The sequence below is a fragment of the Rhinolophus sinicus genome, linkage group LG07 (genome assembly GCF_036562045.2).
Source record: "Rhinolophus sinicus isolate RSC01 linkage group LG07, ASM3656204v1, whole genome shotgun sequence".
NCBI classification, from domain to species: Eukaryota; Metazoa; Chordata; class Mammalia; order Chiroptera; family Rhinolophidae; genus Rhinolophus; species Rhinolophus sinicus.
This window is the reverse complement of record NC_133757.1, coordinates 105904193-105927901: the sequence shown is the minus strand read 5'-3', so window position 1 is coordinate 105927901 and position 23709 is coordinate 105904193. Positions and strand designations below refer to the sequence as shown.

At 39.8% G+C, this 23709-nt stretch overlaps 1 protein-coding gene across 7 annotated transcripts in view; it reads right to left on the bottom strand.

Moving 5' to 3' along the window:
• Positions 1-23310, bottom strand: part of SH3D19 (SH3 domain containing 19) — a 141839-nt gene extending 118529 nt beyond the window's left edge. For 4 of the 7 annotated variants that reach the window (XM_019722837.2, XM_074338447.1, XM_019722822.2 and 1 more), the window contains exon 1: positions 22769-23310. Coding sequence is in view for 2 of the 7 variants with exons in the window: in XM_019722822.2 (XP_019578381.2) it covers positions 22769-22880 (112 nt within the window). In the remaining 5 variants the exon portion in view is untranslated. Of the gene's footprint in view, positions 1-22405; positions 22748-22768 lie in introns of those variants that run through there. The other 3 variants (XM_019722844.2, XM_074338450.1, XM_074338449.1) reach the window with 3 other exon arrangements.
• Positions 23311-23709: the final 399 nt, after the last annotated feature.

The following is a 23709-nucleotide window of genomic DNA, read 5'->3' as shown; positions in this document are numbered from 1 at the left end:
AATCAGATATCTCATGACCAGCTAATTTTAGCTCTTGTAAATCGAGCACATTTGATCATGGAGAACAGAAAACAGTCTGTATTTACACAGAGAAATATTCATTTTCACAACCCAGGATTTGAATTCAATGTCATCTTCTGGTGAACTAAGGAAATCTAAGGTAGTTTACCTTAATAAGACATTGTAGTCAAATCTTGGGTTGTGAAAGTAATAATTTCTCTGTGTAAATACAAATGGTTTTTTGTTCTCCACGATGAATCGTTTCCACAAAGTGACAGACGATACTACCAACCACCTTCGATCAGTTTGTTTGCAGCTGACGATTGTGATGTATATGAGTGTTCTTGGCTCTCTCAGCTGCTGTGGGTAAGTCAGTCTATTCAAAAACTTGTACGGCTAATATTTTATTCCAATATTACAATAATTTCCAATCTCATATCGTAATGTTTTGCAGCACTTTTTAGCTATGAATATTGACAGCACAATATAGGTCTTTTTAAATTTTTTCTTAATGCTTTTAAAGGAAATAAAATTTGAATTGGTTAAACGTAGAAATAGAGATCTTGTGTGTCTCACAAAGAACTTGAGCAACGTTAGTTGTCTATGTGAGATGGGAGAAGATGGATTTTTTTTGCTTTGTCAAGTAAGAATGAAATTGCATGTTTGGCGAAGTCATTAATGGAAAGACTTTTTAAAGGAACATTTACAGCAGAAGTTCCAAGAGAAGAAATAAAGGATATCCTTACAGAGAGTTCTGAATCTGATCTGAAGTGTGAATTGACTAAAGCAATATCAATATCGACATCAAAGCCTAGCCCTATGCATGCAGACAAAATTATTTGCTTCTCTAAGGAAGGAAATGAGCTTATATGAAGCAACGCATATCTCTCACTCCCAACTTGAAGATGCTTTTAGGTGCGCTCATAACAATTCGACCAACGTCTACAGAAAATGAAAGAAATTTTTCCACATCAAGTATATTTGTTACAAAGCAAAGATCATGGTTGTCTGATCGGGCAATTAATGCTCTATGTTTCTTAAACTTTCATTTTAAAAATGACAAATAAAAACTATTTGAAGTATTTTTTAAATTTTCAAACGAATAATATTTGCTTTTGTTTTCTATTAATGTTTAATAAATAAAATATTTAAATGAGAGTGGGACTGTTAATACATTGTGTGATATATGTAAAAAGTCACTGTATACTATAAGGTTTGGTTAAAGTTTTTATTAATTACATTGTTTATATTTTGAGAAAACCTGAAATACAACAGAAACCTAACCAAAATGATACTGTAGTGACACCTGTTTAGCGCTCAGGGCAAGAGATGCACTAGTCATGAAATTCCAGTTGACTTCCATTTAGGAAATTTTATTTACTCAAGTTTTGCGTCGACCTTTTACATATGAGTGTCTCGAAACCTCTGAAAGACTGCGCCCGGGGCCAGGAACCCCAGTGGCTCCACCTTTTCTACAGTTTTTCTGTTTATTAACATTTACTGTTACAGCCATTATTACAGCTCATCAGCAAAAATTAAATTAAAAAGATTATTTTGGGAATTCTCAAGAATTCTCGGGAAATACGATTTCCCGTTCTCGATTCCCGAAGGTTTCAAAATGTCAGGAATTTGGAAACTCTAATGCCTTATATGAATAAGAATTTATAGGCAAATCAAATGGCTACTAGAGAGGCAGACAAGAAATAATCTGAAGGCAAAAGTGAAGGTACTCAAGGAAATAAATTAAGAGTTCACTTCGTGACCATGGGTTGCAGTAAGGACTTCTTATCTGGCATATATTTTTTACCTCTTGTACTATCCTACGCTTTCCCTCTGTAGCAAGGTGCCTAATAAGAAATGCATTTATGTAGTTCAGCACTGTAATTTTCAGAAAATTTTCCTCTTTGAAATGCCAGTGTAACCTACTACCAAAAAGGGATTAATGCCATGATCTCAGGAGCTGGAGTCTTGGGTTTCAATAATCTCGACCAATCCAGGTTGTTTAATGTCACTTCTATAGGAAAGCAGTTTAAATGTTTGTAAGGAAACGATTATATATCCCTTCCTTAACTAGCATGCTTCGTTTTGTTAAACAATCACATGACCTATTCTATTTCCTTCTCTGCCTGGGCTTCCAGGAGCTCAGAACTGAGTTTTAAACTTGATCTCAGTCATCATTTTTATCCTAGATTATCTGGTATCATTCCACTCATACCCCTTTTTATTTAAATCATCCTTCATTTCTCTTTTGAATGAACTTAAGTTTTATCACATCTGTGTAACTCAACATTCAAAAACAATTTTGGCGATAAATCAATACATTAATAGGAAGTGAGGGTAGGTTTGGAAACTTAAAATCTTTGCAACCCTTACCTTCACCTCTCGTCTGGATTGCCAGCATAGCCTTCTAACTGGTCCTTTCCCTCACTTAGACTCCTATGGTCAACTCCGTTTATTCTCCACAGTATTCTGGATAGTGTTCTAAAAATAAAGGTCTGTTTTATACCTTTCTCCCCCTCCCCCGTTTACAGCACTTCAACTGCATCTATCCATTGCTCATAGAATAAGGACCGAAGTCCGTAACAGGACCCACAAAACCCCATAGGATTTGACCCCCGACTGCCTTCTCAGCCTCATTAGGCCTCACTCCATCCTGCACTGTATGCTTTCACTTCCTCAAATGCTCCAGGCCCCTTCTCAGCGCTGCATTTTTGCATCTGCTTGTCCCTCTTTCCTGCTGCTTTTGCCCAGTTAATTCTTAACATGCCTTCAGGTCTCAGTTCACCCTTCACTTCCTTAAGGAAGGTGTCCCCAGCTCTCCTGACCAGAACAAATCTCCCTAATATATATTCTCACAGTGCGATGGAGCTCTCCTTCATAGGACTCCGCACAGCTGTAATTTAACATCCATTTCTGTAATTGTTTAATTAATGTACATTTGTCTTACCAAAATGAAGGTCCATGAGAGTAAGAATTTTTGTTTGACAATCACTGTACCCCAATCTCAATAAATATTTGTTGAATGAATGAATGAATGAATGAATGAATGAATAACACTCAACCTCTTTGTCTCCTCAAATGAGAACCTGGGGGTTTTGTTTACTGAGGTAGCCCAAAATCTGGCACAGTGTCTTACACAAAGTAGGTTTTCAAGTATTAGTTAAACAAATAAAGGAAAAAAATAATGTTTCAGCTCCATTCTCTTTCTCATAAGGAACAAAGGAGAGAAAAGAGTACACAAAGCAGGTAAATTGAAAGGCTTCTCAGAGGCAAGAATTCAAGCTAAGCAAGCTCTAGAATGACACAGAAGGCAATGCAAAGTGGCAACTGAGAGAAATGAACAAGAGAAAGAGAGGCAAGGAAGGAAAATGGAGGCGAGAGGACAGACTAAAACAAGAACCAGAGACAAAGAAGAAGAGATAACCCACAAATGTATGAGTCAGGAGGACACAGCAAGAGGACATAAAATAAAGTCAAGAAAGCCAAAATACTTCCCCCTATCATTCCTCCAGACCCTTAGGAAGCAACTGTTCCACAGCATGGGAACAGGCAAATTTTTCTCATGAACCTAGAATTGAAACTTAAAACTTTTGGAAGGACCAGCCCGTTCAAGTGGGAAGAAGGGGCTACTGAAAGAAGAGGACCACATGACTTCACTGTCCTGGCCACTAGTGGTTCAATGTATCAAGATGAGAACCTGATTTAACAGCTGCCTAGGAGGTGGTGGGGCAGTTGGCCGAGCATCTTACCCGACAGATGTACTCAATACTTGACAACCCAACAGGTCCCTTCTCCTGAGAAGTCTGAAAGTCAGCATGTGTCCAACAGTATTAAATGCCCACCATGTTCCAGGCGCCGTTCTAGGCACTAAGGATACTGCAGTACATACAACACACTAAGCCTGGCTTCAAGTGTATAGTCCCGTGAGGGAAAGAGAATAGAACCAACTGCAAAGTAAATGTTTATTACAATGTCATATATAGGAAAGCCTGATAAAGTGGTCAGGGAAGTTTCTCTAAGGAGGTGACATTTTATAGAGGCCTGCATGAAGAAGGGCAGAAAAATGAAAAACGCTGGGAAAGACCATTCAAGGCAGAGAGAGCAGCAGATACAAAGGCTCTGAGGTGCACGGATGCTGGATGTGTGTGAGGAAAAGAGAGGGCAGTGCTCGCACGCTGTGAGCAGAGGGGGGAGCCCAGCCCTTCCTTCTAAGAAAGAAACGGCAGCTGCTCCAGCCGGGTGGGCCTCGGTGAGATGAGAAGGCACTGGAGGGCTGAGAGCAGGGGAACGATGCAAGGATGGCAGAAGACAAAATCGCAATGCTACTACTGCTCACAGGAGTATGCAAAAGCCATGAGGGGGCTAGGATGGGAGAGGGTATTCAAATGGCAGCAGAGTTAGAGAAGAAGCAGAGAAGGAGAATCAGCTACCAATGTACCAATGATGACAACACTGGAGGGTTATGGTACCCTGAGCATCAGTAAGGAAGATTCTATGGGGCCGTGGGATGCTTCTTGTCTCCCCCATCCCTTAGAATAAGTGCCCCATTAATGGAGAGGAAGAAAGGCAGAAGCCCACGTTTCCTACCATCTACTTTTTAAATTCATCACTAAGACACCTACCGTACTCCTATTTGTTTTATCTTCTCACCCAGACCGATGTTCTTCTCATTCCTTCATCTCATTTCCACCTTAAGGCCTTATTTTATCTGCCCTTTGTACCTGGAATAGCTTTCGCTTCTAAACCTCCACCCACTAATTTCTCTCCATTGACTGGAAAAGGAGGCAGTAAATATCTGAAAACCACATGGAAAGCACTCTAGAAAATGGTTTTTAAAATTAACAGGGAATGGGCCAACTATAGTATGTGAATTGTATCTCAATAAAGCTATTTCTAAAAAATGAACAGGGAAGTTTTTCTCTCGAACAAAAAATGACTAGTCAGTAATGTATTATATTTAGAGCTCTCTAAAGATTTAAATAATTCTTGTAATTGTGTTTGGAAAAAAAAGGCTCAAACTAACTACATACATTTTCTATGTCAATTGCTAAAACACAAAATGTAAAGCTTAACCCAATGCATGAGATACAGCACCTGGTAACACATTAACTGGAGGAAAAGAAAAATCGATAAACATTTGTATTCACAAAACTAAAATGTCAAGCACTTATGGTAACAAATTTAATCATTGATACCTCAACTGACCAAATAAGGAGGAAATAAATAGGGACACCTTTATACTCTACAATGGAGGGGGCTCAACAGCATTTCTGCCTTAAAAATCAATTTTAATTTGCAGAATACTTTATTCCTTGGAATATCTGATTTAATATGCTCCAATCTTCATTTTCACATCTTGAGGAATTTTAATTAAGGTAGGATTTGCTAAGGCCACACTTAACAAATAAAGCTTTACACTAAGGCTGCTGAAAATCCAATCAGCAATTTTTTCCCTTAAAAGTGGGGGAGGAGTTATACAGTTACTGCTACATCTTTTATTCATATAACAAATAAACGATTTCAAGTAATCATCCATTTTTTCCTTTTATTGCACTAAATTGTAGCGTCACCCCCCAAATGTGGGGACATTCCAGAAAAAGGATGCAAAATAATAAATGTGGATGTTATATTTTGATATATATATTTTTAAGGTTGTATACTTGTCTTATTTAATTTTAGAAAAAAGTGTATGTAAGTAAGGTGTACAACATAACAATTTGATATACATATACTTAGTGAAATAGTTACTATAGTCAAGCTGAGTAACGTATCTTCCCTCACATAGTTGTGATATTATTTCAATGGTTGAGTATTTTACCTTTTCAGATGCTTGACTTCTTTCTCAAGCTATACTATTATTCTCCCCCACCTAATTTGACTATGTATAGTTTATTTACATACTAGAAATCAGCTTCCTGAGAATTTTGTTAAACATGTTCCTTCTTCTGGAAGGGGAAGAAAAAGAAGAGTCATTCAAAATAACCAGAGATTAGGTTCATTTTATTCCCCACTTTCAATAATTGAGAGTAAATGGTCACTATCGTAAGAATAAGAAAGATTAAAATCTTTAATGGGAAATTCCAATTGCCTTTCAGGATAATTATCCTCAACCAACTCAAATTCTCCCCACAGTGTCTTCTACCATGTAAATCTTCACTTCCCATCATCATGTGATTGGAATAAAGGGATTGGGGTCTAATTCTGTGGCACTTTGTGCCGGTCTGTGACACTAGCTCACACTGCCTTGTACCATAATTAGCTATGAACATCCAAGAGTGAAAAGAATAGGATAAGATAAGGCCCAAGGATCCTAAATGCTAGAGGCACTCGGATATTAGTAGAAATGAATGAAAAGAGGACAGATTCTAGATATAGTAGAACTGAGAGAACAGTGCTTCGATTTGGACTGAGTTGATGGATGGATGTGGCTGGTGGGAATGAGGATGGTAAGTGGCAGAGAAGGATGGTAAAGATAAGGATTTAAAAAGAGAAATCAAGAATGACTCCCAGGGGACTGGCCTGACAGTGGTCATCCTATTGAGTGAAATGAGGAAGGCTAGAGGAGGAACCGATTTGCTCGGCTATCAAATCCAGGGATAGGCTGAATAATGGCTCCCAAGGATGCCCGTGCCATAATCCCCAGAACCTGTGAATATGTTACTTTACCTGGTAAAAGGCACTTTGCACATACGATTAAGTTAGTATCTTGAGTTGGGGGGATTATCCTGGATTATGTGGGTGGGCCCAGCATAATCACAAATCTTCTTGTAAGAGGAATGCAGGAGAGTCCGAGTGAGAGGTGCTTATGGGCCTGCGCAGAGGACATAAGGAAGGAAGAGCGGTGCGGAGGCTCCTCTGTGCTGCTGGCTTGGAGGATGGAGCACGGGGCCACAAGCCGGGCAGTGCAGCCAGCAGCCAGAAGTTAAAAAAGGCAAAGACTGATACTCCCCCGAAGGCGAGGGATGGAATGCAGCCCTACCTCACCTTGATTTTAGCCCTTTGAAACTGACTTCACACTTCGACCTCTAGAACTATAGCATAATAAATTCACGTTATTTAAAGCTATATGAAATTTGTATTAATTTGTTATAGCAGCAATTAAAAAAATACATACATGTTAAATTTGAGACGCCTATTAGATATTCAAGGAGAGAAGCTGAGTAGGCAGTTTGGCACGCAGAGAGGACAGGACTAGATAAATAAAATCAGAAAAATTTGTTTGAATTATGGACCGTCATCCCCACATCACTCTAACCCTGCATCCCAAAAAAGTGCTCATGCACTAACATGTTTTTCATGTAACTGCAAGATGTTCAAGAATCCATATACATATCTATATATATATATGTAGATATATATATATTTTTTAAGTTTATTGGGGTGAAAATTGTTAGTCAAGTTACATAGATTTCAGCTATACAATTCTGTATTACATCATCTATAAATCACATTGTGTGTTCACCAACCAGAGTCACTTCTCCTTCCATCACCATATATTTGACCCCTTTTACCCTCATCTACCATTCTCTCCCCCCTTACCCTCTGGTAACCACTAAACTATTAGAATCCCTATATTCATAGACCCTCCAGAATATTGTACGAAATCATAAGGTAGCCTGTTCTAATCCTGATAAGATCGCTCCCTCCCCAAGTAACTTTTCGTTTTTTAAAAAAGAAAAATGTTTCCCCAATTCTGCTTATTTAAAAAAAACCAAAATGTTACAAAAATATCTAACTTAAAGTTCAAATCCCCATGTAAGCATCTGTGCCTCACTCTCACCCTTTACACTCTCCCCAGGCTTAAGGATGTGTCAATATGCCTCTGATTCCTTTTTAAATGTTTATACAAATATAGTTTTTTTAACCTTGCCTTTTTAAATTGAACTTGTGTTTTAAAATTAGCTTATAACAGAAAGCCGTGGTTACAACAATAGCAAAGCTCCAGAGTTGACATTTGATTCATTTAATTAAAAGTTCCATGCAACTAGGCTAGATAAAAAGAAAAGATAGCAGTTGGCTGATCAAAGAAAGTTTGTGTCAATGAATTTTAAATAATGAAAACATGTGGGCCTTAAAAATTACAATTACCAGAGCATCTTCAAAGGCAAGTATTTAGGTTTTAGAAGAAACCTCCTATTCCCCCGGAGTTCAATGAAGCTATTTTTATTTCTGCAACAGAGAGCTAACATGAAAGACCACAAGGAGGTAGTATTTTTTTTTTTTTTTTTTGCAATGCATTTATTTCGCATTCTTTTGTCCAGAAGCTGCTGAGTTGGTATCATAAAGAAAACTGTTAGCTCACTTAAAAAGGCCCAATAAACAGCTAGTCCCAAAATAGGCACATTTTAAACTTCTAAAAACAGGTCACAGAGAAAGTGAAACAATCACCTTTCTTTGGAGCTCATCTGGCTTAGCCAAGCCCTTTTAAGAAGGAAGAACTGAGCATCGGGATGGAAGCGTCCTGTTGTTGGACTATGCTCAGTACTACACACCGTCAGCTTTGCACAATACTATTCATCAAGTGCTTGAGTCTCTGCAAGTGGAAAACATCGACCAAATACTGTGTGAGTTCGAAAAACATGCTCTAGGAAAACCTTTCTAATAGGAAATTATATTTTTTATAGCCATGAAAGTAAACTGAGCATTAAAGAATAGACCTGGGAATTCCCAGGGAAAAAGGTGAAAGCTCACGTGAAGAAATTTAAGCTTTAAGAGGAGGATACAATGTATAAGACACTGAGAGGTTTGAATGCAGGGTAAGAACACAATCAGTTTGCATTTTAGGGAAATCACTTTGGTGGTTGTGCAGAGAATGGATTACAGAGAAGCAAGTCAGGAGGTAGAAAGGCCAGTTACAAGGCTGTTGTGAATCGTGAGATGTGCCTGGACCAGGACAGTAGCAAGGAGGACAGACAGAAGTGGACAGAGTCAAGAGCAATAAAGGAGACATATCAACAGAATCTGGTAACTGATTAGACGTAAGTACTCAGAGTGAGAGAAGAAGTTAAGAACTTCACCCAGGTTTCTGGCTTGGGCAACTTGAGTTGTGCCTTTCAGTGAGATAGGGAACCTTGGAGAAGATAGCTTAGGAGTAAGAAACAGAAGTTCAAGATACCAAGAGTCTATGAAAAAGAAATCCAAACAGACACATTACATTCTTACATTGAGCCGTTTATTAAATAAGCAAGTTGAGAGAACGGGAATCTATTCCAAAAGCTCCAAGGGGCCAAATTCTAGTTCCTTAGCAGTTGCATAGAATTCATGAAAATTAACACACAAAGAATTCTAAAACCAAGCTTTTGCTATTCATTCCAGTCTGCTTACACTAGAGGACCTTCTAAGAAGGTTGTGTCAGATGTTGTTACAAGTGATTCACTCACTGCCCTCCCTGTGGAAGGACTCCCCACCCACTTGAAGTACAGCGTCACTTGCACTAGTGCCTGCAAAACGATGACACTTCCCTGCACCACTAACATCAAGCTTGCCAAAGAAATGAGTGGAAGTGACATATGCCGCTGTTGAGCTGAAGTCTGACAAGCTGGCACATGGTTTATCCATTGCTGTTTTTCCCAGGTAAGTATTGTTCCTTCGGCCAGGATCCCGGAATGAAGAAGACAAGTGAGGCTGAGTTGTGGCTCATCAGTTGAATAGAAATGTTCTACACAAAGGATATAGGTGTCTAACAAGTAATAATGTATGCTTTACTTGTGTTTTCCCTCTTTTAGTAGGGTTTTCTGGTGACCTGCTAAGCAGCACTCTGATGGGGGGGAAAAAAAAGTTGGCCCAAGCATCCCAAAACGAAAAGAATGTTGAACCTGAAAGGAAACGTGGTATTCTGGAGTCAGCAAACTTTTCTGTAAAGGGCTAGACAGTAAATATTTTAAGCTTGCAGGCCACACAGATGCAGCACCAAAGCAGCCATAGACAATATGTAAATGAATGAGCATGTCTGTTTTCTAATAAAACTTTATTTACAAAAACAGACGGTGAGCCAGATTTGGCCCATAGGTCTGTAGTTTCCAGAATCCTGATCTAAACCCTTCATACTGTCATTGAGGAATCTGAGACCTAGAGAGATTAAATCAAGGTCAGATAGCTAGCGAGTGGCAGGTTGAGCATCAGAAAGAAGGTCTCCTGACTCTAGTGCACTAGAATAGGTTCTGTTTAACCACAGATAGAGGTAAAATACGTAAGAAAAAGCAGAGATCAAAGAACACTAAGGTGGGTTTTGATTATGTTAAACAGCTTTTAACAGTTTTTTGTTGTTTTTTTTAATAAATGAGGATTTACTTTTCAAGAGATGATGGCTTTCATAAAAACAAGTGAATGTTATAAAACCAAACAGGTGAACAAATGATAAATTACCGTGTTTCCCCAAAAATAAGACCTAGCCAGACAATCAGCTCTAATATTACATTATATAAGACTGGGTCTTATAGCAAAATAAGATCAGGTCTTATATTAATTTTTGCTCCGAAAGACGCATTGGAGCTGATTGTCCGGCTAGGTCTTATTTTTGGGGAAACACTGTAATTAGTATTTGAAAAATGACTTTCAGAGAAAACACAATTATATACTATCATTTCCTCGAACAATTTATCAATCATTTCTTTTATCCACAAGACAGAATTTGCTATGATCATTGCAATAACTTAGGTTAAGGCAAAACAGTTTCTAAAAATACCATAATATGAACAATAAATACACTGGACCAGCAGGAAATTATTTCCCATGGTATTTCAAATTTATTTTTCTTTCTTTTAATTGCCAAAGTCATACTTATTGGAGGAAACTCAAACAATACAGAAGTATATAAAGTGACACACTCCATGCCCTCAATTCCATTCCCCAGAGTGTTAACACATGACTGAGTTATATCAGAAGAGTGCAATACAGCTACTTTCTCTGAGCCACACTTAACAACGAAGAGGAATCTGGAGTTCCCCTGGCCAGACACCGCTTGGAAATCACGTTTTCAAAAGCAACAGAGCGGTTCGGGGGCACCTGTGGCCTACACATGAGAAAAGCAAGCTGCTGGTGCACTATAACCATGAGTGAGGCTCCTGCACAGAAGCTTTGATAAAGCTTCTGTATGTAGGAGGTACAGACACTTCAAAAGAGAGGAAGAATATCCATTTCTTCTCTTTGGGTATTTTATGCAGGAAACTTGGGCCAATTTGTTCATAACAAGACCACAATCTTCATCTGTTTTTAAATCCTAATACTTGAGTGACATCAGCAAAAGCAGCAGAGTAAGGAACTCCAGAAGTCCATCCTCCACAAAAGCAATAAAAAACTGGCAGAATCAACTCTTTCGGAACTCTGCAAACTAATCAAAAGCTTGCAGCCATTGCTAGATGCAGGTAAGTACAGCGAAACACTTAAGAAAAACTAGCTGGATTTTGGTTAGCATAGTGAACTTTGTGGCATTGTAACATATCCTGGTTCCGGTCCCCCATTCTCCAGCTCAGTGGTAGTCTTGAAAATAACAACCTGCCTTCCTGGTACCAGTACTAGTACCCTTACGAACGCAGAAAGACCTCGTTCACAAACAATTATAATAATGTGTTTTGACTTGTCTGGTGGTGCTGTGGAAGACTGGCACAAAATATGACGTTATCTTGCCTAACTCAAAACTCTCAAAGTGCTAAAAAGTGGCCAGCTAGAGGGAGTTGGTTGAAAACACTTATAAGAGAATAAATAGTTGTTGCTACATGAGGCAATGGATAACAATTGGGACATACAATAGACGAACCAAAGAAGTTGGGAAGAAAGGCTGGAGAATAAAGGTGCTTTGGTGAATAAGGGCTTTGAAAAACTCCCACATGTTCCCAGGGTGGGCGCATGCTCAGAAAAGACCTGAGAAGGCCCTAAGCCCTCATCTCTGGCTGACCTAAGCAGAAGCACAAGCAGAAAGTGAAGGCTAAGGGAAGTGGTCCACTGCCTGGCTGAGCGTTGGAGGTGTGTGGCCATACACAGCCCATCTGCAAACTGCAAAGACTAGGAGGGTTTTTGTTGTTGTTTGGTTTTAGGCATTTAAGGAAAACTCTCTCCAATCCCTAGCTGACCACTAAGCTAATGAAACTGAGACTTCAGTGCCACACTTCACAAAGAAAACACACTTTACAAAATTAGTTCAGGAAAGTCACTAACAACCATAATAAGCAGCAAGAACAAACCCTGGGGAGGAGGAAGAATCTCATTTCCAGAGTTGCTACATTGTAATATTCAAAATGTCCAGTTTGCAACATAAAACTACAAGGCATGGGGAAAAAAACAAGAAAGTATGGTCCCACAGAGAAAAAAAAAAAGTAATACAAAGGGTTCCTGTGAAAGCCCAGACGTTGGACTTACTAGACAAAGACTTTAAATTTGCTATTTTAAATATATTGAAAGAGCTAAAAACACTATTAATAGAAGTAAAAAACAAAAAATCTGTAGCCTAGGAGAAGTCTTTTCAAATTTCATATCCAACAAAGGATTTGAATGCAGAATATATCAAGGATTCTTAAAAATTACACAATATGGAAACAAAAAACCTAATTTTAAAGTATCCAAAGATATAAACATTCTTTGCCAAAGATAATATATGTGTGGCACGCAACCACATGAAAAGATGCTCAACCAACGTTATTACCCATTAAGGAAATGCACAGTGAAATATCACTACACACCTATCAGAATGGCAAAAACAAAACAAACATGAAAAACCTGGTAATACCAAGAGCTGGTGAAGATGTAGAGCAATTGGAACTCTCACACATTGCTGGTTTTAATAAAGCTCTAGAAAACGCAAAACTATCGAGACAGAACAAATGAGTAATTGCTGAGGGTTAAGGGTTTAGGGAAGGTTTGACTACAAGGGGCAGCATGGGAATTTCAGGGTGATGAAACTGTTCTTTATTGTGACTATGGTGGTGGTCACGCGAATCTATACATACATTAGAACTCATAGACCTTACAGCGAATACTGTCCTGCATATTTGAAAGTCACTAAGAGAATAAATCTTAAAAGTTCTCATTACAAGAAAAATAATTTCTAACTATGTATGGTGACATCTATCAACTAGACTTACTCTGGTGATCATTTCACAATATATATACGTATCAAATCACTGTTGTACACCTGATACTAATATAATGTTATATGTCAATTATACCTGAAAAATTCCTAGAACCACGTACCAAAAGAAGTCAATTGTACTTTATTTAAATTTATGGATGCAAATTTAAAAATTAAAGGAGGAAAAAAGACGTCAGGGGTTCAAATCCCACTTAACTTTGCTTTGCCTCATTTTCCTCATTTTAAAAACAGAACCTGCCTTTCTTTGTTAGGATTACGTAAGTTCCTGACATATATTACGCACTAAATAAGTGATTGATAAATATTTTGTTCAGACATGCTAAAAAGCTAGTACTTAAAAAAAAAATTTACAGGAGTAAGAAATCCAGCTCTCAACTAAATGCAAAGAATGAAAGAATATTGAAATTAAAACCCCTAATTCTTCATTATCTTCGTTAAACATTCATTGGAAACCTAGGGAGTGATTATTTCAAATTACGTTTTACAAGGTTTACAAAATCCTTGGGCACCAGGAGGTATTGAGAGGTTTCTTTTCCACAAGTACCCATCATTATATTTAACAATAAATAACAAGCGCGCTCTAATTAAGGCTTAATATTAAATGTTCGGTACCATCGCGCCTCTTGGAGAGGTTGTCACATAACGACTTCCTTGTTCCACGTCAGGAACCTTAGCAACGTTGCACTTGTCACTCGCTTCGCTGCCCTCCATCCCATCTGTCTCTAGACCGGCCAATCCTTCCTCAGAAATTTCTTTCAACATCCATTCTCCACACCCTTCCACACATGACAGGGTTTGGGGTTTTAAGAAGCAGCAGCTGCTGCAACCAGTGACGACTCCTACCTTCCCGGTGTCTCTCTCCTTACCTGAAAATTAGCTTTCTCTTTTCGGCCATGTAACCAACTAAGCGTTTGAACTTTATAATCAGATTCAACTGGGACCCAAGGTGATGACGCCGCGGGCGGGGAGGAGCCGCTCACACGGAGAAGGAACAACTGGCAGCTGTGGGCCGCTGCGCGCATGCGCACGCACGTGCACAGGCGTCAAACAGGCGCGTGCAGACCGCAGGGGGCGCAGGCGCTGCCTCGGTGAGAAAGGCGCTGGGTGCCCGGGGCTTCGAGGCCCTGCGGAGCCTCCAGGCCCGGCTTCACCGCCCCGGCCGAGAGACCCTGAAGGGAGGCCATTAGGTGAGACACCGGACACTGGCCTTGACATTCATTTGCTGCCCCTCAGCCCAAAGCCTGGCGCCAGCTGTACTGATGGCACCACGTGGCAAATATCTAAAGCTCTTAAGACTAAAAAGGAAACAAACATGTGCATTTCTTGCGTGTCACCACATATTGTTTCTTCGCAACAGGGTAAGCCATGGGCAGAGTAGGAATTCGCTTTCTGTTATTGTGTACAATAAGGATTTGGGTTAGAATCAAATGTAATCAAATTAACAAAAAAGACTACATTAAATCCTTTTTTTAAAATTTATTCTATTTGATAGACATGTATTGAACATATATACCAGGCACTATTCTGAGTTACGGGGCTATAACAACGAATAAAATAAGTTCCCTCGCGGAACTCATTACTGAAAGTCGGAGTGTTCAGGTCAGGCACGGAGTCTGCCAATTTTATCCTCTCTCCCTTTTAGGAAACCTTGGAACAGCCCCCTGGCCCAAAGTCCCATTTGACAGAAACAGCTGCTGGTGATTCTCAATTCGGAATGCAGGTAGCCTGGTGGGTACCACAGGACCCTACCATCCTCCCGCAAGAGAAGGAACCAGGGACGAGTGTGGAAAGGTAACTGTGTATAGTTTGTCATAGGCCTCTGAGGTAAACTGGCATGAGAACCCTGCCCAAAAGGGGCACTCTGCAGGTTGGTGGCTGGCCAACCTACTTAGAGCCTCTTTTGGAGGGAGGCTGACTGTGGGGAAAACAAGAAAGCCAACTACTGAGTAACTTCAGAAGCCATGGAAGCAGAAATAAACTGAGTCACAAAAATGGGGGCATCACTGACATAAGGAGTAACAGGCATCCCAATTTACAGAGGAATGTTCTCTGGAGTAGCCGTTTGCTGTCAGTTTCCCAGAGCTACTCTTATTTCCAAATGACTTCTGAAGCTATTTCCTGTGTCTTCCAATTTACCCCTACATCCTTATAATAAGCCTCCATCAGCTGTGGTTAGCAGAACAGGCTTCTATTTCCTACAATCCGAAATAATATAAGTATCACATACATCGCTTACCAGTTACTTTAATGGTAGTTCCTTACACCATTCTTTATGTTCCGCTTTCTTAGGCTATAAAATAATAGGGGGATTGAATAAAATCCATGTGTAAAACACATGGTGGATTCTGTTTATTTATTCTGTTTGCCTAAAATTCATCACAACTTATGATGAAAAAGCATACCAGTACAAATTACAAGAAATCACACTGAAACCACTCAACATCACATTTTTTAACAGAAGGCTAAGCCAAGTCTCACCTCAAGTAGAACTTCAAACATCCAGCTCTCCAGCAATTACTCCAGAAGTAACTGATCAGGAAATCACAAGCATGACTTTTTAAAATCTCCCCAGTTGATTCTGATGCCCCGCCCGCATTCAGAACCCTGGCACTGAGCTAGAGGTGAGGGTCTTGTTACTCAAAGTGTGGTCCAGTGACCAGCAGCAGCAGTAGCAGCGTCACTTGGAGCTTGTTAGAAATGCAGAATCTCAGGCTCCACCCCAAACCTACTAAATCAGATCTGCGTTTTTATAAGATCCCCCAGGTGATTTGTAGGCATGTTAAAATTTGGAAAGTACTATTTGGAGTTTCCATTGCTCTGTAGAGCAATCCCATGCCATGTTATAAAGTTGAATACCTCAAGAAATTTTCTATGAAAAAGACACAGGAATAGAACAGCATATGAGAGCAAATGTTTGTGATATTAGGCATTTCATATTATTAAGCCTCTAATTCAGAGTAATATTCAAATGAAAGTCTCCACATTTTAAAACTTGCAATACCACTCCTTATTTCAAATGAATTCCACTTAGAAACCATATCCTCCACTGAGTTATAGCTCCACTGAGTCACACAAATCTACCTTGTAATCTCCAAATAGCTCCAGTTATCTCCACTGAAACTAGTAGTGTGTGTATTGAAAGGGAGTCCTTGTGAGGAGATAAAGAAAAGAGGCATGGTGACAAGACAAGAAGGGATCATTTACATGGGTGCCCCCATGCTGGGGGACCTGCCCATTTTTGGGGTTTGTATGAACACCTCAGTACTAGTTTCAAAGGACTATTTGGAAATGGCGATATTTATTGCCAGAAAAACTAATTCTCCATATGCCGTGCGTACATTTTCTTTTGTTCTTGGCCCCTTGTTCTTGGCCAGCTCTCAGAGAAAAGCATTTAGCTCTCCTCCAGTATAGTGATTCCTTGATTAATGTATCTTCAGGAAACAATCCTCCAGTACAATAAAGGCAGCCATATTGAAAACAAATGAGCTCTGAATCTTAAGCAGCAGCCCTGGCATGTATTATAGGGCTCATCAGCAATTGTTAATCTGTTCCTATGCATCACAATAAGAATAAAATCACCTCCCTTCACAGCTTCTATTTATTTATTCAGACCTGTCGTTAGGCAAAATGACAAAAATAGAATACTGTTTTCCGATTCTGTCGATTTCCTTTTCAGTATCACACATGAGAACTTGAACTTTACAAGCATGTTACCCATCATAAATTTGTAGAATAAAGAATGAATAATTCCTATTCAAAAGATGCAAATAAAAAGGGGGAAGAGGAGCTCTAAGTGATTTGTCCAAGGTTACATTATAATAAAGTACAAAATAGCAACAGGAGTCTAGCTACCCTAAGGGAACTGCATGTTAACAAAATGGGTTACAGCCTGGTAGTAAGGAGAGAGAGAAACAAGAAGATCAAGTTAGAATCTGTATCAGTTAGGAAGGGCATTCAGCTGCTAGTTATAGAGATGTAAGATAACAGCAGCTTAAGCAAGACAGAGTTCATGTTTTCTCAAATAGAGGAGGAGGCAGGCAATCAAAAGCTCAAATGATGACTGTTATCATTGGCAACGGAGATTCCATCTACTTTTCTGCTCCACCATTCCACAGTGCATGGAGTCCATCCTCAAGGTAGCCTCATGGCCAAGGATGGCTGCTGTGAGCTACACTACACATCCTTGTTTCTGGTAGGAGGGGGAAGGAAGATGATAAAGGAAAAAGAATATTCTGTGCAGTTGAGTCCTGTTTAAAGAACTTTTCTAGAAATCCCATTCAACAACTTTTACTTGCATCTCCTCAGCAGGCTGATAGTAGTATTATAGTTTTGTAGGTGGGTACACTGATTCAGGAAGAACCGTGTGAATACTGGGTAGACAACTAAAAGTCTCTGCCACAGAATCCTATTGTGTCACTTCCTACCATGTTTCCCCAAAAATAAGACCTAAACAAGCCATCAGCTCTAATGCTCCTTTTGGAGCAAAAATTAATAAGACCAGTCTTATGTTAATTTTTGCTCCAAAAGGCGCATTAGAGATGATGGTCCAACTAGGTCTTAGTTTCGGGGAAACACGGTAGCTGTGTGATCTTGAGTAAATTTATTCCCTGTAGGCCTCAGGTTCCTCATCTGTAAAAATGAAAGAAATCATCACACCTACCTCATAGGATTGCTACGAGAACTAAATGAGAAAAATACATGTCAAACATTTAGAATACTACCTGATACCCAGTACACAATAAATATTAACTCATTATTATTTGATTGTCCTCGTCCGGCACTTTTCCAAATTCCTCTGCTAACTACCTCTTCATTTCCAAAATGGGAAAGCAATTCTTATCAGTCCTTTGGACCTGTTGATACCCATAGGTCACCTCAGACAGACATATGGGTGAAAAATGATGTAAACGGAGCTACTCAAAAATGAAGTTGGAGCTGCCATCCCAGAGGAACTGCCTTGCATGTCTTACTCCCCAAAACTTAGGAAGGTTTAAGGGGCAAAATAACCTTTGGACTAGGCCAAAGCGATATCGTGTCCCAAAGAACTGTTTGAAAAGCTTATAGGAAAGCAGACATTCTGACTACAAGACCAAAAATTAAGGGCATTCTTTAGAATTAGCACCACCATGTATAGCTAAAGAATAACTTAGCTTGTTTGCACCTATAGCAATTCCTTCCTTGACTTATTAACACCAACAGAAATTCCTTCCTTGTATTCATGTAATTATTCCCCTTCCCATTGTTATAACAACCCCTCTCCTTCACCTCATAATTGGAACACTATTTAGGTTTCTGCCTGAATCAGTGCTTCACAAATAGCTATTTTTTTGGATCTCAAAGAAACGCTTGTTGCCTCTCACTTTGGCCTTTTATTCTTAGGTTAACAACATAAATCAATTCTAATAACTTTACAGGCATTTACTATGTGCCTAGCTGTATTCTAAGGGTATTACATATACCAACTCATTTAATCTTCAAACCTTCTGTAACAGGTGTTATTGGTATCCCCATTTTATAAATAAAGAATGGAAGTACAGAGAGGTTAGGTAACTTGTCCAAGCTCACACAGTAAGAGGTGATCAGAGAAATGAACCAAGACAGCCTGGGTCTCTTATGCTAAACTCCAGTCGATAGTCACCATGAAGTACTTTATATTCTTATTTATCTTCTTTAAAGTGTATTAATCTTACCTTCCCTAATTCTATGACACATTCTTTAAAAGCAAGGAGACTATTTTATACATCTCTTTGTATTCCCTGTATTTTCTACACCTGTATTTTCTACACTAATTTTGCATACATTATATTGATGGAGATAACTAGATAGGTCTTAAAGAACTTGGTGAGTACAGGATTTTTAAACAATGTGTAATAGCTCTAGTTTCCATGGGACTTATAACTTTCTCAAAATAAATTAGACAACTTTGGAATTCTAATAACAAAAACGTTAAGATGGTGGCCCAGAGAGAATTACTAGTTTTCAAAATTATTTAACTTATTATGGCCACAAACTCTGCACCATATGTTACATGAATCAATTCAAAGAAACTATAGTTTATGACTTGAAACACAATAGAGGTTACTGAGGTGCAGTTATACCTAGTTATATTTTAGATTAAGTCTTGAACATTTCTGAGTCTCAATTTACTCATCTTTAAAATGGGAATAAAATGTACATCCTTTCCTCTCGGTGTTTTTTTGTTTTTGTTTTTGTTTTTGTTTTTTAAGAATCAAGTTAAATGAAACTGAGAAAGCCCTTCCCAAGCTGAAAAACACCAGACATAAAGTATTTCTAAATATACAACAAGTACCATGCAGGTATAAACATGTCGAGCATTAATAGCAATTGACTCTTATTAGCCAGTGAGAAGCAAGGAAAAACATGCACTTTCAAGTCAGAAAGCCTTGGTGCAAGTCCCCATTCTGCCATTTAACTAGCAGAGGGACCACCTTGGGCAAGTTGCTTAAATATTTTTGAGCCTCAATCTTTTCAATTATAGAGAAAATAATACCTACCTCACTGGGTATAACATAACATATAAGAAGTACCTGGTTCATAGTGAACACAACAAATTTATTCTGGGCCTTCATACTGACAGTATTAAGTTATTTTACTCAAAACACATCACAGAAGTTATATCAGCCCTTCCAGAGTTTACCATAACAACAGCAGCACATAGAAAGAATAAATTTATTCAGTATTTATGAAACCCTATTAAATGCCTACTACTCTTCTGGGTGATTAGGGGAGGACCTAGAATTTTGTATTCCCTGTCTTTGGAGAAACAATATAAAAATGCTGTAGGTTGATCAAAGGTTCTCAGGTCCAGTTGGGAGTCTGATGAATGTTACAACAACTCTATCCAAAGAAAGTCACAAAACTTTTAGAAGACAATACAGGAGATGCAGGAGAAAATCTTCATGACCTTACAGTAGGGACAGCATTCTTAAAAAAGGAGGACAGTGAGGAGAAGAGGGACGTTATAAAGAAAAAGATTCATAAATACACCTATATTAAAATTAAGAATTTCCACACCAAAAGAAACCATAAAGAAAAATTTAAAAATAATCGAGTGGAAGATATTTGCAACACATGCAACCAAAAAAGTTGAGATTCTGGTGCAAAGAACTCCAAAAAACCAATAAACTATGATAGACAAAAAGTGTGATATATTTATGAAAATAAACTACAGCTGCATGTAACAAGATGGGTAAATCTTACAAACTTAATATTGAATCAAAAAAGCATCACACTAAAGAATACAAACAGGATGATTACATTTATATGAACTTGCAAAATAAGTAAAATTAAATAATATTGCACAGGATGCATGTTATGCACATGCACACAGGTAAAACTCATAATCGCAAAAGTCAAAAAAGTGGAAGGAAGAAGGATCAGTCTGCTTTTAGGTTACTGACAATATTCTGTTTCTTGACTTGGACACAGGTTACAAGAGTCTTATTGAGCTTTGCTTTATTGTTCTTCACAGATGTTGCATTTTTTTACGAATTGAATGAAGGGAAGACCCTCCTCCAGCAAAAAGTTATGACTCGCTTTATTACAGTGGTCTGGAACCGAACCCACAATCTCTCTGAGGTATGCCTATATTTTATAATTGATAGGTTTTATACACTCTTCTGAATGTACACTGCAAAAATAAACACACTTCCACCACCACACTTAAATTTAGCAGGGAGACAAGGAGTTCACAGACTCCCTCAAGTCCATAAACACCAAATTTATGGTGTCAAGTTATGTGAGATCAAAGAAAAAGAAAATCTTTATATTGTGAAGTGGTAGGAGACGTAGGGAGCAATGAGATGAGAACAGAAGATGAAAGACCGGAAAGAAATGTTCAGCAGAAGAAACACTAAGCCTCTGGGTCAGTTCCTAGCCTCACTTGGAGAGAGCACAACATTTAGCATGTAAGTAACAAATGCCCAAGCTTGGTAAGGAATGAGATGGCGGTATGCTGAAAACACCGTAAGTAATGAGGGGAATGAGGAACACAGATTGCAAAGAAATGTAAACTATTAAAGAACATATCTCAAAAGAAAGAAGACCAGTCATTCTAAGTTTAACCCTCTACTCACTGCTTAATATTTCTGTTCCTCACCCCTTAATGGAGACAGGGCATACTAAATAGTTATAAATTGCAAACACCAATTTCTGAGTGGAAAAGTACACAAAGTCATGTCTCAGCAAAATACTATCACAGAACGTAGGAAAAGCCATGGGAAATTAAGAAACCGGTAAAAACAAGTTACAAAAATGCCAGCCTTGGAATAAATATACATATCTCAACTAAATGATAAATATATACCTGGATCATATCTGGTCTGACTTTCAATACAGCTCTTCCTAGTACAGTCCCTCGGAAGAGAGTGAAGCTTTTTGCTGAAGGTGATAGGACCCCAAGGTAGCCTACACTGTAATTCAGTGGAGGAGGTACATCTTTGTCATGTTCCATTGTATTCTTGCAAGAAATATTAACTCATATCCATTTTTTCATTAAGTCTGGGTTTATACTGAACAAAACTATCAATGATTTTCAAACCAGATGGTGTTCATGTAGATAGTCGAATGCCTTATTTTGAGGAAAAGTCCTACTAATGGGCATAGGGAATTATTTTTAAGGTTCCAAGATCCTATCTAAGGCATCAAATTGACTATTTCTTCATGTTCCACTTAAATTCTTTCATCCTATCTTCCACCCTTCATTTGTTCCCCCACAGACCCATTATCTGCTCTTAATTCTCCAACCTTCTCTTAGGTTAAAGGGAGCCATAGAAAAACTTCTCCATGACTTGATGGAATGAATGTTGACTATGGTTTACTTTCTAAAGAGGCTTTAATGGATCGTTCTCATCTGAATCTCACTTTTCTATCTCCCTTTTATTGTCAGTTTCCTAGGTTTGTTCTCTCTCGTTTTTTAGATAACTGGCTTATCTGGTTGGAACCAAAGGCCAAAGAATTTCCTATTATGTTTGACTGATACTTGGCAGCAGGAGGAAGCGGTGTGGATCTATAATTGCTTGCTGTTCCTTTTGTATGCGCCGAAGTATTGATCCATGCCGCCTCTGTGCACCCAAAAACACAATGCCATACAAGTAATTACAGGCCCAGAAATGATTCTCAGTCCCCCAAAATTGCCTTTTGGAATGCAATCTTATGGACTAGGGTCTCACAAAATAACTCCAAAGTCAGTCCTATGGAAAAACTGATGAACTCCGGCGTGGGGGATGGGGTGGGGAGAGTCACTGGTCCAAAGTTCAGAGACACCGAAACTAAGACAAGACGTTTAGCACGTGGTTCTACCTGGTTGCCGCAGCGCAGGTAACCCTATTGGAACGAGTCGGTCGGTCGTTCTCCACCGGCCTCTGACTCATCCAGAGATAAGTAATCACCTGGGCCACAAGTTTCAAGCCAGAGCTCCTGGATTTCGTGTGCACGGAAAATTTGTAGTTTGACTCCTGGGCCCTAGCAGGTAGAGACCAGGGTGAATAGCCTCAGGCTCGGCCAGCCAGTGATGGTGAGGATGTGAAAAGCCTCCGAGAGGTGCTGGTCCCATCTGGGCAGCTGAGAGAGCCGTTGCTGTCCAGAGCAGGACCCGCGCGGCCCCAAGGAGCACAGCCCTCGGTCCCGGTCCCGTGTACCCCTCGCGCTCCGCGCACCCCTCACCTGCAGCGAAGTAGCACGAGAGCACTCGGCCCCGGGCGCGGCGCGGCCCCCCGAGCTCGCGGCGCTCGCGTAGCTCTTCCTCCTCGTCCTCCCGCCGCCGGCCCTCAGCCATCGGCGAGGCACAGATGAACACCGAGTACTCCCACGCCAGCACCCTCGCGGCCTGGAAGGTGGCCCCGGGGAGGAAGTGGCGACTCCGGCTGCGCGGGTGGCTGCGGAATCGGCAACCTCTGCGGACTCCACCTGCAGCCGGCCAGGGAGAGGCCGGTGCGGGCAGAGCCGATTTCCCCGCCTCCTCCTGGCAACGCCCGTGGCCTCTTTCTGCCTGCTTTCTCTCTCCCACTCTCTTCCCCCTTCCTCTTTCCCTTCTCCGCCCCGCGGACTTGGATCCAGGGATCGGGCGGGCTCTGGACGGGCCTCGCCTCCTCGGGGAGGGGTTAGGGGCCGCCCCTCAGTCACACACGCAGGAACCACCAGCTCGACCAAAACAAACCTGTACAAAATCAATAAACAGGCTAGGAAGGGATTGGGGGGGAGGTGGCCTGGCCTCTTCCTGCCCTTTCGCTCAACATTCCGGTGTCAACAGGAAACCCATTTGCTTGACACTTAAACAAAAGGAGGAGGAAGTACCTGCCCCTAGCGGGACTAGGAGAGATGGGACAGCTGGGAGTCGCTGAACTTGGGAAAAACTTTGGCTCGGAGTTTGGTTGAGTCTCGCGCAATTTTTTTCTTTTCCTCTCTTTTCGCTCTTTAAAATTGAGGCTCACCAGAGCACAGAGGATTTTTAGGGCAGTGAAACTACTCTGTATGATACGGGAATAGTGGATCTATGTCATTATACATTTGTCCAAATCTATAGAATGTACACGGTCAAGAGTGAACCCTAATGTAAACTGTAGACTTTGGGTGATTACAATATGTCAGTGTAGGTTCCTTAATTG